Genomic DNA, 15,079 nt, shown 5'->3' with positions numbered 1-15,079 from the left:
ATGGCGGATCAGGCGTTAGAAGCATTGACTATTGTTTAAAAACATGCAAATATTCTTAAATTGTATTATTTATTTATATTTATATAAAAATTTTAGGGTAAATGTTTAGTTAGGTCCCCCAACTAAGGAGGCCTCAAAATTTAATTTTTTTTTAAATCGTCTTATTTTTACGCGTAGATTACAAATCCGTGAGCGGAAAGTGAATTTTTTCAAAAATTTCTGTATATTTTTCAAAATTTATTTAACACACTTTGCACATATCACATACTCACGTCACTTGGTTGTTGTTGTTGTAGCGGCAAACTCTGTAGAATTCAGATCACTTAGCTGTTCAGCGTGTTAAACATTTTCTTATGAAAAAAATATACTGAAGATATGTAACAGTCACAATTTCTTTTGCGCCGGGATCTGATGGTATGGACGAATATCGGAGATCGTTGAACTCCTAAAAATTTTTTCCCTTCTTTCAAAATGATTTGGCATTACTGTTTTATATGTGAGTGTTTTGTATTTTAAATGCATTCACAAATGTTTGTTTGATAGTTTTTTGCAAAAGTGTAAAAGTTTCACAACAAAATGTGGCTTCTAACAAATATTGCAACCGGTAAGTTCATAAACAGACTCTTGAAAGTAAATACATATATTAGATCAAGGTTTCTAAATAGGTAATGTACTTATTGTCATCAATGAAAAGGCCAAATATGCTGTTGGCCGAGTTGGTGCAGATTTGGTGATAACCGACGACTCTTCCATTAGTCGTACACATGCCTTTCTACATATAACGCAAAATAATACTGTGGGTAATGAAAACCATAAATTAATGGAATTGCTAGAGCTTGAAGATGCTGGCTCTAAGTATGGTACCTTCCTTAATGATGGTATTGAGAAAAATGCTGGTGTACCTAAACAAGAACGTATTCCTCTATCAGAGGGTGATCGCATACGTTTTGGTGTTTTAAAGAGCATATGGTTAGTTTCCAAAATTACACCCATTATTACGGTATCAACATTACCTGTTGAAATTGCCAAACAATTAAAACAATATATTCAAATTCTTGGAGGTAGTATTTTAACTGGCTGGAAGGATACATATACGCACTTAACTTTAACAGAGATTAAACTCACCCCCAAGCTCTTGCATGCCATACTTGATCAGAAACCTATTGTTACTTGTGATTACTGGTGTAGTGTGGTGCAAGCTGCACGCCGTGGACGGCGATCGTTGCCTAATCCCGCATCTTATGTGCCACCAAATCCTGAGAATTTCGACTTGAGCTATCGTGAGGAAAGAAAAAGTATTTTTATGGATATAACATTTGTATTTTTAAATGCTCGTCACTTTAATACGTATGCTCCAATTGTGGAGAAGGCCGGTGGTATGAACAAACATTTAAATGTAGGAATACAAAAATCATTTCTGGTTAGAAAAGATGTCGTTGTTATTCATTACGTGCCATCCACAGAGTCACAAAGTTCACAGACCATTAGTACTATCGAAGGTAAGAAAAAATAATTTATATGCATATATATATACGGAAATGGGCCAATTCTACCTTCTTTTTAAGATTGTCTTAAACAACATTCTCGACGCACTGTACCTGAATATGAAATCGTTTTCGCCATTATACATTGCTCAACACAAATGTATTGCAATCCAAGCTACAAAATACAGGAGAATTTAGATTATGAATCAGAATCAAATGGATCTAATGCGTTGCAGAATTCTATCCAAATCTCTGGTAATCAAATCGATTGCTCGAATCCTTTAGTAGGCGACGAGACAGAAGTATTTATACCGGAAACTGATCCCAAAAGCACAGCCAGCACACATTTGACGGATAAATCCACTGTTGAACTCCCTGCATCCCGAGTGGATCAAACCGATTCAGTAACCATAGAATCACAAACGTTTGAGCAAAAAGATTCATTGCCAAGTGATGTGGCGATGTCTTCACTTCAAATAAGTGCACACGAAGTTAATAAACGAAAGCGTACAAGAGGAAATCAACAAAATGTCGGTAATGACGGCAATTATGAAATGAATAGTGATGAAGATGATATATTCAACTTTGCTGCTAAGAAGGTACATTTAGAAGATAAAACCAAATCACCAGTTATGCGTGTAACCAGGCAACAGAAAAAATCGAACAGTTCACCACTTGACGAGAGTGCATCAACATCTGCTGCAGCCGCTGCAAAGAAAACCCCGAAATCCTGCGATAAGCAATTGCCTATTGCAATAAATAAGAGGACAACTAGACGTACGATGATTAATATGTCGGGATTTCTAGAAAAGTCACATGCCCCAAATTTAAATCTACAGAAAACAGATGCAGAGAGCCAAAATATACCAACTGACAATGATAAAACGAAGCAGGGATCTAAACGCGCTCGTATTGCGGTCTTAGATAACAGCGATGATGATGATTTATTTTGCTTTGGTGAAAAAAGTAATACAAAAGAAGAATCAAATTTTGCGAAACGAGCACGCGCTGATGATAACGGTAACGATTCAGAAGAGGATCTGTTTAATTTTGGCGGTGCTGAATCTGAAGATGTTAATAAGCAGGAAAATATTATAGACGTCGATTTAAATAATCAACCACAATGTCAGAAAAAGAATTCAATGTCAATAGTTATACCCAAACCAAAACCGTTGCCAACGAAATTTTGTGTGTCCAATTGGCTTGATTGTTCATTAAGCGCTTTAAGTATCAAACCCGATCAAATGAAGGATGAAGTGGACGCGGTTAAAAGAGAAAACAATGATTCAGGTGTAGAAGGTGATAGTAAAGAGAATGTTGAGCTTTGTAAAGGAGGATTCGTGGTGACCACGCTGGACGCAAGAACACGCAATCGAGAAAACGCGTGGAGCAGAACTACAAATAATCCTCGAAAACAGGATTCTAATGTAAATTCAACAACCAAAAACTATAAAAAGTTTGTTAAAGTAAGTACAACTTTTTAATATTTATTAATAAAATATTTTATTATGCACATGTTTTAAACAAAAATATTTGCAGAAATGTCGTCCACAAAATCATAAAGTGATTGGAACTGTATCGTCCACTGTATGCGGATAATAAGTTTGTTCGGAATAATATATGTTACGAAATTTTGTTTACTATAAATTTTTTAAATATGCTTAAAGCTTTTTTGTGATCATTAGATAGTAATTTCCTTTCGAATAGACGTGTCGCTCCCATCCACTCATGAGGCATGATATCTTTAGTTATGCTCTGTTTTAGAGACTTTTTCCGTGACACATTTTCGCTTAGGATAAAACGTTTCGCCGTTTCAACGGTCGCTAATACTACGTCCGCATTGAAAGTCTTCGTCTGCGTTGGGGGATTAGTAGGTCTGCTTACCTCTGTGCCCACATCTAGGGGTTTTAGCATTTTCATTGCCTTCGAAGATCGTACTGCTGTCAGCGGATTTGTTGTTGGAGTGTTAACGAAAGTACTCTCTGTATGAGGTACATCCAACGTTTGATTTTCTGAGAAATGTTCCAATTTTTCTGGCATATTTATATCGCAGTGCACACTTTTCTCTGAAAGTGGGAATTTCACGCGCATCGGTCGCAACTGGTTGTAAAGTTCAACACACTTATTACCCAACAATGCACTCAGGCTATATAGTTTTGCTAGGACTGACAGCAAGAGGATGATTGTATCCATGAAGAAGTTATTACGAATCAATTTGGCGAAGTATTCAGCGGCTTGTAGGCAACATTCGCGAATGCGCTCATACACCCCATGAGTATTGAGTAAACGTATTAGCACATAATTGAAGTTATTTTGTGTTGGCATCTCTATCGTGTCGGCGGAGTTGAGCACGAAATCAGGCAAAGATCCGTGAAAAAGCTCAAGTTCTCGCGTGAGATCAATGCGGAGCAGTCGACATGTAGCAGCATTACATTTTGCAATCGCTCGAAAACCCATCATGCCATGAAATGAGTTCTTTCGACGTGCCATTAATCTTCCTAAAAGAGCAGAGGTCTCGGCGAACTCCACTTCTTGAGGACGATGACGACGAAAATATTGTTGAATTGTCGTCTGCAAACGTCGCACTGTAAAAAATGCCATGTTTTTATATTTTATAAAATGAGAGTGTCACAAGGCTTACCACTTGGTGCATCCTTACTTGCAACAGTCACTGTGAGTTGCGGAGGCTTCTTTAATTCAAATTCGTTCCAGAGATCGCACATGTTTATCAATTGAAATATGTGTAAACAAAACAATCTGTGTAAAATTGTTGAAGCTAGAAGTCTACAAATTTAACAGCTGTTTTGGAGAACCACAACAATTACTGAGTTACCGTTTGAAAATTAAAAAATTATACAGAAGTCATTGTGCGGGAATATATTACAAGCACTTCGAACTAAAGCGTAATATAAATATATTATATTAAATAAAAATTCAATTCTAACATTTGAGTTTCAAAAATTCTAATAGTTTAATACAGCATGGTAATAGGATATTCTTACGATGAAAAATAATATATAAGCCAAATTTTATTTCTGGTAACCTTTTCAACATATGCTGTACTGTCACATAAATGTCAGTGGTAAATTTCGATATGTAAATGTGTGTTTGTGTTTTAATTTTCTGCTGTAATCAGGTATCGTGCACTTGATTCCAAAATAAGTTGATTGTACTCCCACTTCAACGAGTGTTTTTTGTTCAATTAATACATTTGTATATTATATATTATTGATAAAAAACGCAGCAAGACAGCCAACACCCGAGCTTGATTGCAATATCGAACGAGTAGAACGTATAAGTCTTTCAAACACCACCGAAGTGATATGGCATTCGCCCAAAATTTAGTCAGGTGCACCATTAATGCTGCCGTACGCAAAAGTGCCAGAAGCTTCACAAAAAATGCAAGCAACTTTGGTTTTCTGCAAAAATGTGCTAGTCTTAATTCGATAACGAATCAACATTGTTTGCGAACATTTTCTGTCGGCATACAACTGCACCAAGAGTAAGTTACGTTTATATTTACACTAGATGTTTATTTTTAATAAACATTTAATTTTTAAAATAGTGTGAACGTTACATTTTTACGCGCAAATGGCCAGAAAATACAGACAAAAGGAAAAGTTGGGGATACCTTATTGGATGTGGTGGTTAACAATCACATCGATTTGGACGGTTTTGGTGCATGTGAAGGCACTCTTACCTGCTCAACATGTCATTTGATATTTAAATCAGCCGATTTCGAGAAACTGCCAGATAAAGCTAGTGATGAAGAATTAGATATGTTGGACTTAGCTTATGAACTTACTGAAACTTCACGGTTAGGTTGTCAAATAACCCTTACAAAGGATATGGATGGGCTGGTTGTAAGTGTGCCTGCGACAATAAATGACGCGCGCAGTGCGTAACTAAGGTTAAGCACTTGTTAAACTAATTGCACACTTGACGAAACAAATTAACTACTTAAACATATAAACACTTTTATGTACTTGTATATATAAAACAAATTATAATGTAGCATTGTGATAACAACGACAACACATGTGTTCGCCGCGTCTACGTCAAATAAATTGACGGATTGTCCGGATGTTGCTTGCATAAATGAATATAATATTTGTATATAAACCAATGCATATTGTTAAAGTCTATATATATACATAACATACGTATATATGTACGTTTATAAATAGTAGTTTAAATTTTTCCAATCCCGCTGAAAACTAAACCAGTAAGAACAAAGCAACGTAAGTGTAAACAAAAAATTTAGAAGAATTTTAACTGCTTATTTTTATAAAATAAATATCTGCTTTAAGCGAAAATTAAAAAATAGTTTTTATTTTTATTTTAATATTTATTGCAGCATATCGTCCGTGATTTCAAATTTACTACGAGCCAATGTACATATGTACTGCTTAACACCCCTTTACTATTTTGACAGATATCCTGAAGTGAGATCGCTTTAGTATTGATTTTTTAATACATAGTACGATTAATATGAATTTTTTATTCATTTTATTAATACAATTATGTTGTTTATTGTTTTTTGTTTTGCCTACTACTATATATCGGCAATTATGGTTAATTTGCATACATAATGCGTTATCAGATGTAGATAAAGAAATTTGTAAGATTACATTTTCGATATAGAAACAAAGTATCGTACTGTAAAAGAATTTAAGTTCAATTCACGAAAAAGGTGTGAATTACATTACAATTTATAAAAACAAAATAAACGATATTTTCCCTACAAGGTATGTATTAGGAAATCGCAACATCGTTGTAAACAATAACCTTCAAATGCTTGCTTATCTATATGATTGTTATTGTTGTTCATGCATTTTGTTGAGCATATATGTATGTATACATATATATATATAGATATATACTGATAAAGAGTTCTTCACATCTCTATTAGGGTGTGATTAATAAAGAATAATAAAGAAGACAGGCCCATTGAGTGCATAAATACTTGAATGAATATTGACATTTGAGTTATTATTACGTAAATTAATGTATATAATACTTGGCATGTACAAGCCTATACATATATATAAATATAAGTACGTGAAAATATATAAACACATATGTTTATGTGCATATGCATGTACAAGTATGTTAAGATATTAATTGAAAATGAACATGCCCATATTACTTCTTTCTAAAAACAAATTAAGTTAATAGCCTATTTCTTATAAATTAATTATACATTAATTATAGTAGTAATAAACAACAGTTTCTGATAGTAAATAAGTAAGAGAGCTAAGTTCGGCTAAAATCAAACATTTGTACACTGTACCAGATTTTTAAATAAATTGTATGTGTACCTAGCATGTTGTTGGTATAGTGAGAAAAAACATTCGGCAAATAACTTTGATATATCCTGTCGTTTTGACAATCCTTAGCTGAATATAAACGTGGAACACACAATACGTTAAGCCGGTTGTTGAGGGAACTTATATACCATCTGATCAATTATGATCCTGATTTATAAAAAACTACATTTTCACGTATTTTAACACAAATCTTTATTTTGCCTCCAAAAAAGGCTCCTGAGCCAAAACACGCGGGCCAACGCTTAATCCAATTTATAATGTCTCGGCTGGTATTGCTTCAGTGCCTTCAACGAATTTTATTTTTTCGGTTTCGGTTAATTTTATTTTCCTAAACTCATGTCTCGTCACCAGTAGTGAGGAGTTTGCTGAATTGCTGAATCCCCATCTACGTTCTTAAGCAAGCCCTTTTGCGACCACTACTCGACGTCGTTTTTGTAAAAGTTTCAGGTTTTTTGGTACGAGTCAGAATGCCAATTTGACGATTTTCAAACACCTAACATTTTCGATGGTATCATCAGTAACAGAGGTGGGTGGACGATTCGCACGAGGCAAGACTTCGATGACTTCACGACCTTCACTGAATGCTTTGCACTTCTTCGCGTGGTAAGCAAACAGCTGCCAAACACACAATAATTGAAAAGGTTGTGCCAATCTAGTTAAAAATTTGTTTGTTGATTCAGTTTGGGCACGCAGCTGAAATCGACCAGTCCGGGTCAAATTTGATCGAATGGTATATGTAATTTTCTTCATCATACGTAATTAACATTTATTTTATCAGCGTACGGTACATTATCGAAAATGTGGAGTTCTTATCCGTTTCTGTTAGAGAATATACTTATACGTTTCTTTGCGGGAATGTGAGAGTTTATGCACTCAGCTTCCAAGCTCTAATCGTCTAAACAGCTCTATCTGCATCTCACCTTTACTGTTTCTACGACTTTCGAGTCTCCAAATTAAGCTCCCAACTTTATATCTCAAACAGATCCAACATAATATCCCATACCCAATTTTAAAAATGATAAAAGCAACAACAACAACACATTCATGTCAAATACAAATTTATTCAGGTCTATTAAATAAAAATAATTTAATATATACACAAGTTGCTACATTAACTTATTTGTAAGATTTTTTGATTTTGTTTTCGCTCCTCTCTTCTCTCTTCTCTCTTGCATTCTTTCTCTTTTCTATTTCGTATCGTATAATTCATCAATTGCTGATTAATATTTATATATGTATATTTTATTTTAAAATTGAACCTTAGGTTAAACGACTGATTTGAACTGGAGCATCGTACCCACGTACGTCACACCCCAGGCGATGAGTCGAAATTATTCAAGCATTTATTAGGGTAGCCTAACAACATAATATTAAAGAGACTGTGTCTTTAAAAAGATCTTTATTTCTCACGTTTCGTACAATATGTAGATAGAATAAATAAATAAATTAAATTAATTAGAAGCAGGGTAATATATATAAGTTAGGTTCGTCGGATTTGGTGATGGGATGAAGAATGGGCCGCAACGAGTTTACACCCACCCCAAATTTGCATGTTCGATTCGGTTTCCGCCACCGGTGGCAGTCGTGCAAATAAATACAGGTGCGTTCGTTTTTGCGTCCACGTACCATACACATACACAGACACACGTACGCACGATCTGCAAAAGGAACGTTTTAGCGGATATCTAATTTGTTTACCGTTCGATTGTGTACATTTGTATGTATGGTCTAGCTTTTGTATGTGGTTTGATGTTATTCAATGTGTGATGACAAATATCGTTTCTGTATAAGCGTCAGTTCGTCTGCTCCAACCACTTCCGACTGGCAACTCCACCGTGTTTCGTTACTTTTCACAGTGCGAGTAAAAGAAGTCAGTGATTGTGGTTGAATTATTCGCTTTGCGCATCGAACATTTTCCTCAATTAGTTAACATACGCCATGGAGGCACCCTTCCGATCGAAATGCCGTACTCGCACGAAGAGGAATGCAGCGACTAGAGATGCTACTGCTAGCACCAACAACAGCATTACTAGACCACCGACGAAGCTCGGTACTGACATACAAATCGTCTCAGGATCAGCTGATCGTGCCGATTGTATGACAACGGTCTCGTTGTTGGAGTTATTGTTGAGCGCAAAGTTGACATCGCCAGGCGCCACCACTTGAATGGTTCGGCTTGTGTTCACGTCGGTCATCTCCTGCGTGTCTCGCTTGTAGATTCGTGGTTTCACCACAATATCTATGGTATCACGTCGTCTACGCACGCCACGCAAATCGTCAAGTCCTTCAACAGAACGTGGACGTCCACCTAGTGACACTAGATTTCCACCCTCGATGTCGTCTTTACGCTTCACAGTGCTATAGAGACCAGGTTGGCCAGGTAATGGTGGTGGTGGCATATGTAATTCATTTGCGCTTTGTGGTGTCGCTTGTGAACTTTGTAGTCCAGCCTCGGGTGTTGTGACGCCGGCAGTTTGTGCTTGAGGTGAGGGCACTACATCGGGTTGATTTTCAGAGTAAGCACCGGTGGCATCAGCAGCTTGGTGACGTGGATCTGGATACGCGGCTGGTGGCAGACCACCTAATGAGTAATCATTGCGATCATATGCTTCTGGTGCGCCATATTCTGCCGAGAGCGCATTATTGCCAATCTGTGGTACACCGTATTCACCACCTGGCAGTCCTGGTCCACACTTGGGTTCGGGGCAATTGTAGCGACATACTTGTATTACGCACTGGAAGTGTACATTCATAGAGTCAGGGAATTTGAATGCTTGGAAGTAGGCGAAACTGACAACCGACGCTGATGGCCCGAAATTCTTAATCTTCTGGAATTTGCTCATAATCTTTGGACGTACAACACAACCATTTTGATCGACCAATTGTATGGGTGCACGTTTGCCATCGTGAGCTACACAGTTGCGTACTAGCATATCGAATTTGTTCTCGTCATCTTTAATAGCCAAAACCATAGTCATTGTCTGACCTATTTTCACAATGCCTGAAACTTCCGAAGCCCATGGACCTTTGCCTACTTGAATTTGCATCCAACACTGTAGATTATCGCCGAGGAAGTTGGCAGTAACCGCATGCAGCATATCAACTTGGAATGGACGGAATGTAACGGCCTTTTCGTAAAAATCGTACCATGTGCAACGCAATTTTCTGGCCTGATCCCACACCTCTTGCACATAAGGATCATACTGTATGATAATCGTATTCTCCACATAACTGCCCGAAGGTGTTGGCGCACCATAAGCGGCCGCATTGTGATTAGCCGAACTTGTCATGCCGCAACTATTGAGGAAGATCTCAAAAGTGGCGCTCAGATGACCAGTGCCAGGTTTTAGATGCACACAGTGTGGATCGCTGTAAAAGCCCTTCGAAAAGATCATACCGTAGAAAGGACGATCGAATTCGATGTTAACACGCATATGTGTCTTCTCGCATTGCACCTGCAAATGTTTGATTTGTGGACTATCATTGGTGGCGGAGAGTGGCCAAGCTTCGTCGGAGATTTCGTTGCTAACTCCGGCGGGTATGGGACCTTGCTGAGCGCCGTAAACAGGCGATGGTGCAGGTGGACCGTAAACGGATCTGTGTTCCAGCGGCAAGGAGGCTGAATCGACGTGTGGTCCTTCGCAGACAACGTCCTAAATGAAGCAAAAAGAAATGTAATAAATATAATTGTTTAATGATTACAAGTAAGTTAGGAGCTGAGTTTATTTAGCCATGTCCGTCTGTCCGTCTGAAATCTTACACACGTCTTTTTCTCTCTATAAAGCAGCACATTTGTTAGAATCGTTAGCGGTACACTATAGCTGTCATACAAACGGACTGATCAAAATCAAGTCCTTGTATGGAAAACTCTTTTATTTGACAAGATATCTTCACAAAATTTGTCATGGATAATTGCCTAATGTAACCGTACTCTTTGAACAAATTATTCAGAAACTTTTTTTTTATTTTTGAAGGGCTTAGTAGCTTCGATGCAACCAAAGTTAACGTGTTTTCTTTTTTAATTCACAATTATAAAATATTTTTCAATTTTTTATTATTTTAGTTTTATGTTTTTCAATAGGTGTCTATTAAAAATTATAATTTATTAAAGTTATAAAAAAAAAACTTTATATTGATCTCTTTCTCTATATTACTGTATTTTGTTCCATGGCTCATTTGAAAATTACTATTTTAGTTTCTCGGCTCTTTTATAAATTTAGATAATATGCAATATCTGTTTATATACATACTATATGAAAAGTAATCAATAAAGACCGGAAGGGTAACATACATATATCTGCTCTCTATAAAATTCATAAATTTATATTAATTTGTATTTTTATATACATATATATATATATATAAATACTTGTATGTAATTGGATTAATAATTGTTGGCAAATCTTATCAGAATTACTTAATGCAAGGCATTTACAATGCAAATTCATATGATTAAGCTGTTAACGCAGCGTTGACTGCCGTTAAAAGCAATTCACTGCACAAATACCATTTTTTTACAATATGTTTCGAAGGGAAAAACTCGGGCGACTACACGTCAACTTTTTGACAAAGTCATTATGGTTGCATAACCATGTGAATATATCCTATATACTTGACATACATATGTATATGTTGAAGAAGAGTAATTCATAAATCAAATTTTGCTGACTGTCAAAATGGATATAATTTTTTGATTAAATCACCATAACATCGAAACACATTTAAGGGTATTCATACATGAATATACACACATTAGCACATACATATTATAAATACATGTTAATACCATATGTACACATCTTATACTTTTAGTGCGGCATTTTGGTGCTTCTTTGGCAAATTCGCTACACCTCGCTGAAGAAAAAGTTACAAAACACCAAAAAAAAGGGGAAAAAATGCATGACTTCAACACAGCGTCACATACATTTAGCCCAAACTTTGAGTTAACAAAAGGCGCTGTAATCGGCTTTTTCAGTTGCATAACGGCCAACGAAACAAAAAGCTCTACACTAATTTTACTGAGTTGGGTTTTACGCTATAAATAAAAACGATTTTATGTGCATTAGTGTGTTTGTATGTGTTTGTGTACGCAGCAACGTTTTATAGGCTTCAGGTAATCTTACTACCGCGAAAACAGATTAACAGACGCATGCGAGCTTTTTTTGTGGGTACAACAATCAACAAATTAAAGTGAAAGAGGTGGGCACCGACAAAAATATCGCGCTGTAAAAACCCAAAAGGTATTTTTGTCATACAAGTATGTATATACATATGTTTATAAAGTATATGCAGACATGAGTAGATGTAACTAAAAGTGAACATTATGGTAGACCGATTATTTGTAACGTAATAAAAATACCGAATTACGGTCTTCATGATGATCTTAAGATTAAATAATCAGCAAAAAATTTAGAAGTTACTAAGCTCTGTAAACCTAGAAAAAATAGACAGCAACTAGAGTTGTAAAAAAATGAAGCGTGTTTTTTTTCTGACCTTCGACCTAAAAGTTAATTTTTTTATTATTTATTAGTTCTTTTATATTAAAAAGTACGAAGAAATGCGATTTAACTACATTTTATTGATACTCTTAATGTGTTTCTACCCAAAACGATCCACCATAATACACAAAAGTATTATACAACATTTACTTTTAGCCCTTTCTGGGTATCCCGCGAAGAGTTAATGTCCAAAAATACGGTAACGGTGGCGATGCGAAGTGACTGGCGCTGAGACTACAACAACAATACCCACATAAGTGTGCAGCTACAATAATACATACATATATATGTAGCAAGTCGACTGAGATGTTCATTGTTGTTTTGACAGTGAAAATTTCCGCCAAACATTTTGTTAAGAAATCGGTTACAATTTTACTGGAATGTACGAATGAAGCGGATGTTGTGACTTTTGTGTGTTCGCTTAAACACACATATACTTACAAATATACGGGCGTATGAACATATATGTATGTATGCATATATGAATATGTATGTGCGCACAAGTGAGTCGCACATAAAATACCTTGTCATTTTGGTGGTATGGGTATGCATGAATTGTGGATGGCGTTACAAATTTCGGTTTAAATGTCGGAATGTTAAAATCGAAAGTTGTTTAGAGCGAAAGAGCGCTTCAAAGATAATTGAAAAAACAAAGCAACGAAAGAAGCAAATTTATGAGAAAAATCCGAAATAATGGAAGCTGTGAGTTCCGTGGTGTTTTGGTGTGAGTTTCGAAAGTCAAATTCGGTAGAACTCGTTACATAAGCATACGAAACCAATAAGTACACAAGTGAGTAAATACATATGCATAAAAATGCACCTAATTTGCGTAAATGGAAAGTATTATTGGAACCAAAATGATGATCACTTTAATATTCATAACTTGTTTTAGGCTTTTGAATAAATTTCCAATGCAGATTTGAGGTGGCGTGTTCGATCTAAACTCTAAAAATCATATCAGTGTGGTCGTCCTAACGGAAACATAGAAACGGTAAGAGGCACCTTGAAATAACAACAAGTACCTTTAAATCAATTAAGACACTTTTTGCAGTTCGTTTAGTTTTTCTATGAATCCACAGTGAGAAGTAAATTCTTTGTTATACCCTGAGGTATATTCAGTTTTTCACGAAGTTTGTAACAAAGCAACGTCGGAGACTCTATAATAAATATATATAAATGATCAGCGCGACAAACGTCAAGAAGCTGCTCATTTGTCGGAACCGGCGATACCGAACCACTATAGAATATTGCTATCATACAAACTGAACGATCAAAATCAAGTTCTTGTATGGAAAAGGTTTTTATTTGACAAGATATCTTAACAAAACTTGGCATGGAGTATTAGCCAAGGCAACGGTACAATTTTCGAACAAATTGTTCAGATCGGAGCACTATAGCATATAGCTGCTATTATAAATTTACTGATAAAAATCAAGTTCTTGTAAGGTAACATTTTTATTTGTAAAGGGTATTATAGCTTCCGTTAACGTGTTTATTTTTGTTTAATTGAAAATACCAAAAACTCGTAAATTTAATATCATAAATGGAGAAAAAGCCTATAATTTTTTTTTTTTGCTTTTATATTGTTTACTTTAGAATCCATTCGCACACAGTTAATAATGAAAAAATCACTTTTGTAGTAGTGCTGAAAGGCATCGGAAGAACTATTTTTTCAATTATCTCTGGACTTTCTTGATTTGAAAAACATTATTTGAACTCATTTATCGATTCTCACATTTTAACGATGGAGAGGAGGAACACGTTGGCTATAAAAAATACTAAAACAACAACAACAAGTGCAAAAGCACAGATACCAACCATAGTGCACTGCGGCAAATAACTGATCGGATGGTATAAGAACCATCATAAATCAATGAACATTTCGAAAGAAGACAGAAAATGTCTTAAATGTATGAATTTCTCAATTGCCGCTTGCGTGCCTAAATCATAATTAACAAATTAAGGACAAAAATACATACATACAAGTATATACGAGTACATGCATACACACACATGTACGAGCTTGTAAATGTATGAAATCACAAATAAAATACTGAAAGAGTCTGAGCTGGACTTGTGATTAATAAAGCGCGAAAAATATCTGCAGAAGAAAGTCAAAACTTGTAAAAATTAGAGCATAACTGCACTGTGGCGCTAAGCAACTCAACGAATAAACGAATGGCAAAACCGGCAAGTAATCTATGAAAAATGTGAATCTGCACATGTGTTTTTCTGTATGTATAAAATGGTATTGTGTGTATAAATACATCTGAGACATGAAAAATAAAATAAATTTGTTACCAATTAGAATAATATTCTCTATAAATCTATTTTCGTGTCTACTGCATTACGGATGAAATTTTTGCATGTTTATAGATAGATATTGAGTATTTTTGTTTGAAGTGCTTATGCTTATTTGCATACAAGCAAACACACATACATATGTACATATATGATAATATATCACAGAACAATCTCATTTTGCCGCTTCTGCTATCTGCCGTTATTCTTGGCTATTTTACGGAGTTCAAACATATAGAAAAACAAGAAAAAACGTTAACTTCGGCTGTACCAAAGCTATAATACCCTGCTCAGGTCCATTTTTTATAGCAACTGTATTAACTAAATCTGAAAATGTAACCGGCCAACGGATCGCATCCAATGAAAAAGTTTTTAAAAATTCCTTCTACTAGGCATGCTGTTTGATATAAATAACGCTCAAGTCGATTTAAGGTCCCTTAATAAGGAAAAAATCTTTTATGAAGAT

At 35.5% G+C, this 15,079-nt stretch overlaps 4 protein-coding genes and 1 long non-coding RNA gene across 5 annotated transcripts in view; 3 read left to right on the top strand and 2 right to left on the bottom strand.

The window, feature by feature from the left end:
* Positions 1-498: 498 nt before the first annotated feature.
* nbs (nibrin) lies at positions 499-3,150 on the top strand. The gene is made up of 4 exons (XM_014245232.3): positions 499-604; positions 666-1,499; positions 1,566-2,950; positions 3,024-3,150. Exons 1-4 carry the CDS (start codon positions 577-579, stop codon positions 3,081-3,083), a joined length of 2,307 nt encoding a protein of 768 aa, XP_014100707.3. The 5' UTR covers positions 499-576; the 3' UTR covers positions 3,084-3,150.
* On the bottom strand, positions 2,962-4,296 carry LOC106625481 (uncharacterized). The gene is made up of 2 exons (XM_036364556.2): positions 4,126-4,296; positions 2,962-4,069 (listed from the first exon to the last, which is right to left on the bottom strand). The coding sequence occupies exons 1-2, from the start codon at positions 4,205-4,207 to the stop codon at positions 3,108-3,110; spliced, it is 1,044 nt and encodes a 347-aa protein (XP_036220449.2). The 5' UTR covers positions 4,208-4,296; the 3' UTR covers positions 2,962-3,107.
* A 299-nt stretch (positions 4,297-4,595) lies between these two features.
* Fdx2 (Ferredoxin 2) lies at positions 4,596-5,808 on the top strand. Its single transcript, XM_014245234.3, has 2 exons — positions 4,596-4,986; positions 5,050-5,808. Exons 1-2 carry the CDS (start codon positions 4,808-4,810, stop codon positions 5,387-5,389), a joined length of 519 nt encoding a protein of 172 aa, XP_014100709.1. The 5' UTR covers positions 4,596-4,807; the 3' UTR covers positions 5,390-5,808.
* A 2,047-nt stretch (positions 5,809-7,855) lies between these two features.
* dyl (transmembrane protein dusky-like) overlaps positions 7,856-15,079 on the bottom strand; it is a 31,043-nt gene continuing 23,819 nt past the window's right edge. Inside the window, exon 3 of the mRNA XM_036364419.2 lies at positions 7,856-10,467. Coding sequence (XP_036220312.1) covers positions 8,737-10,467 — 1,731 coding nt within the window. The 3' untranslated portion in view covers positions 7,856-8,736. The remainder of the gene's footprint in view (positions 10,468-15,079) is intronic.
* LOC118681141 (uncharacterized) lies at positions 11,632-14,154 on the top strand. Its single transcript, XR_004976823.2, has 4 exons — positions 11,632-12,054; positions 12,469-13,102; positions 13,205-13,303; positions 13,364-14,154. It is a non-coding gene; the product is annotated as an uncharacterized lncRNA (long non-coding RNA).

The sequence above is a fragment of the Bactrocera oleae genome, chromosome 6 (genome assembly GCF_042242935.1).
Source record: "Bactrocera oleae isolate idBacOlea1 chromosome 6, idBacOlea1, whole genome shotgun sequence".
Taxonomy (NCBI): Eukaryota; Metazoa; Arthropoda; class Insecta; order Diptera; family Tephritidae; genus Bactrocera; species Bactrocera oleae.
Note: the sequence above shows the minus strand (reverse complement) of the source record. Positions and strands in the feature narration are given on the sequence as shown.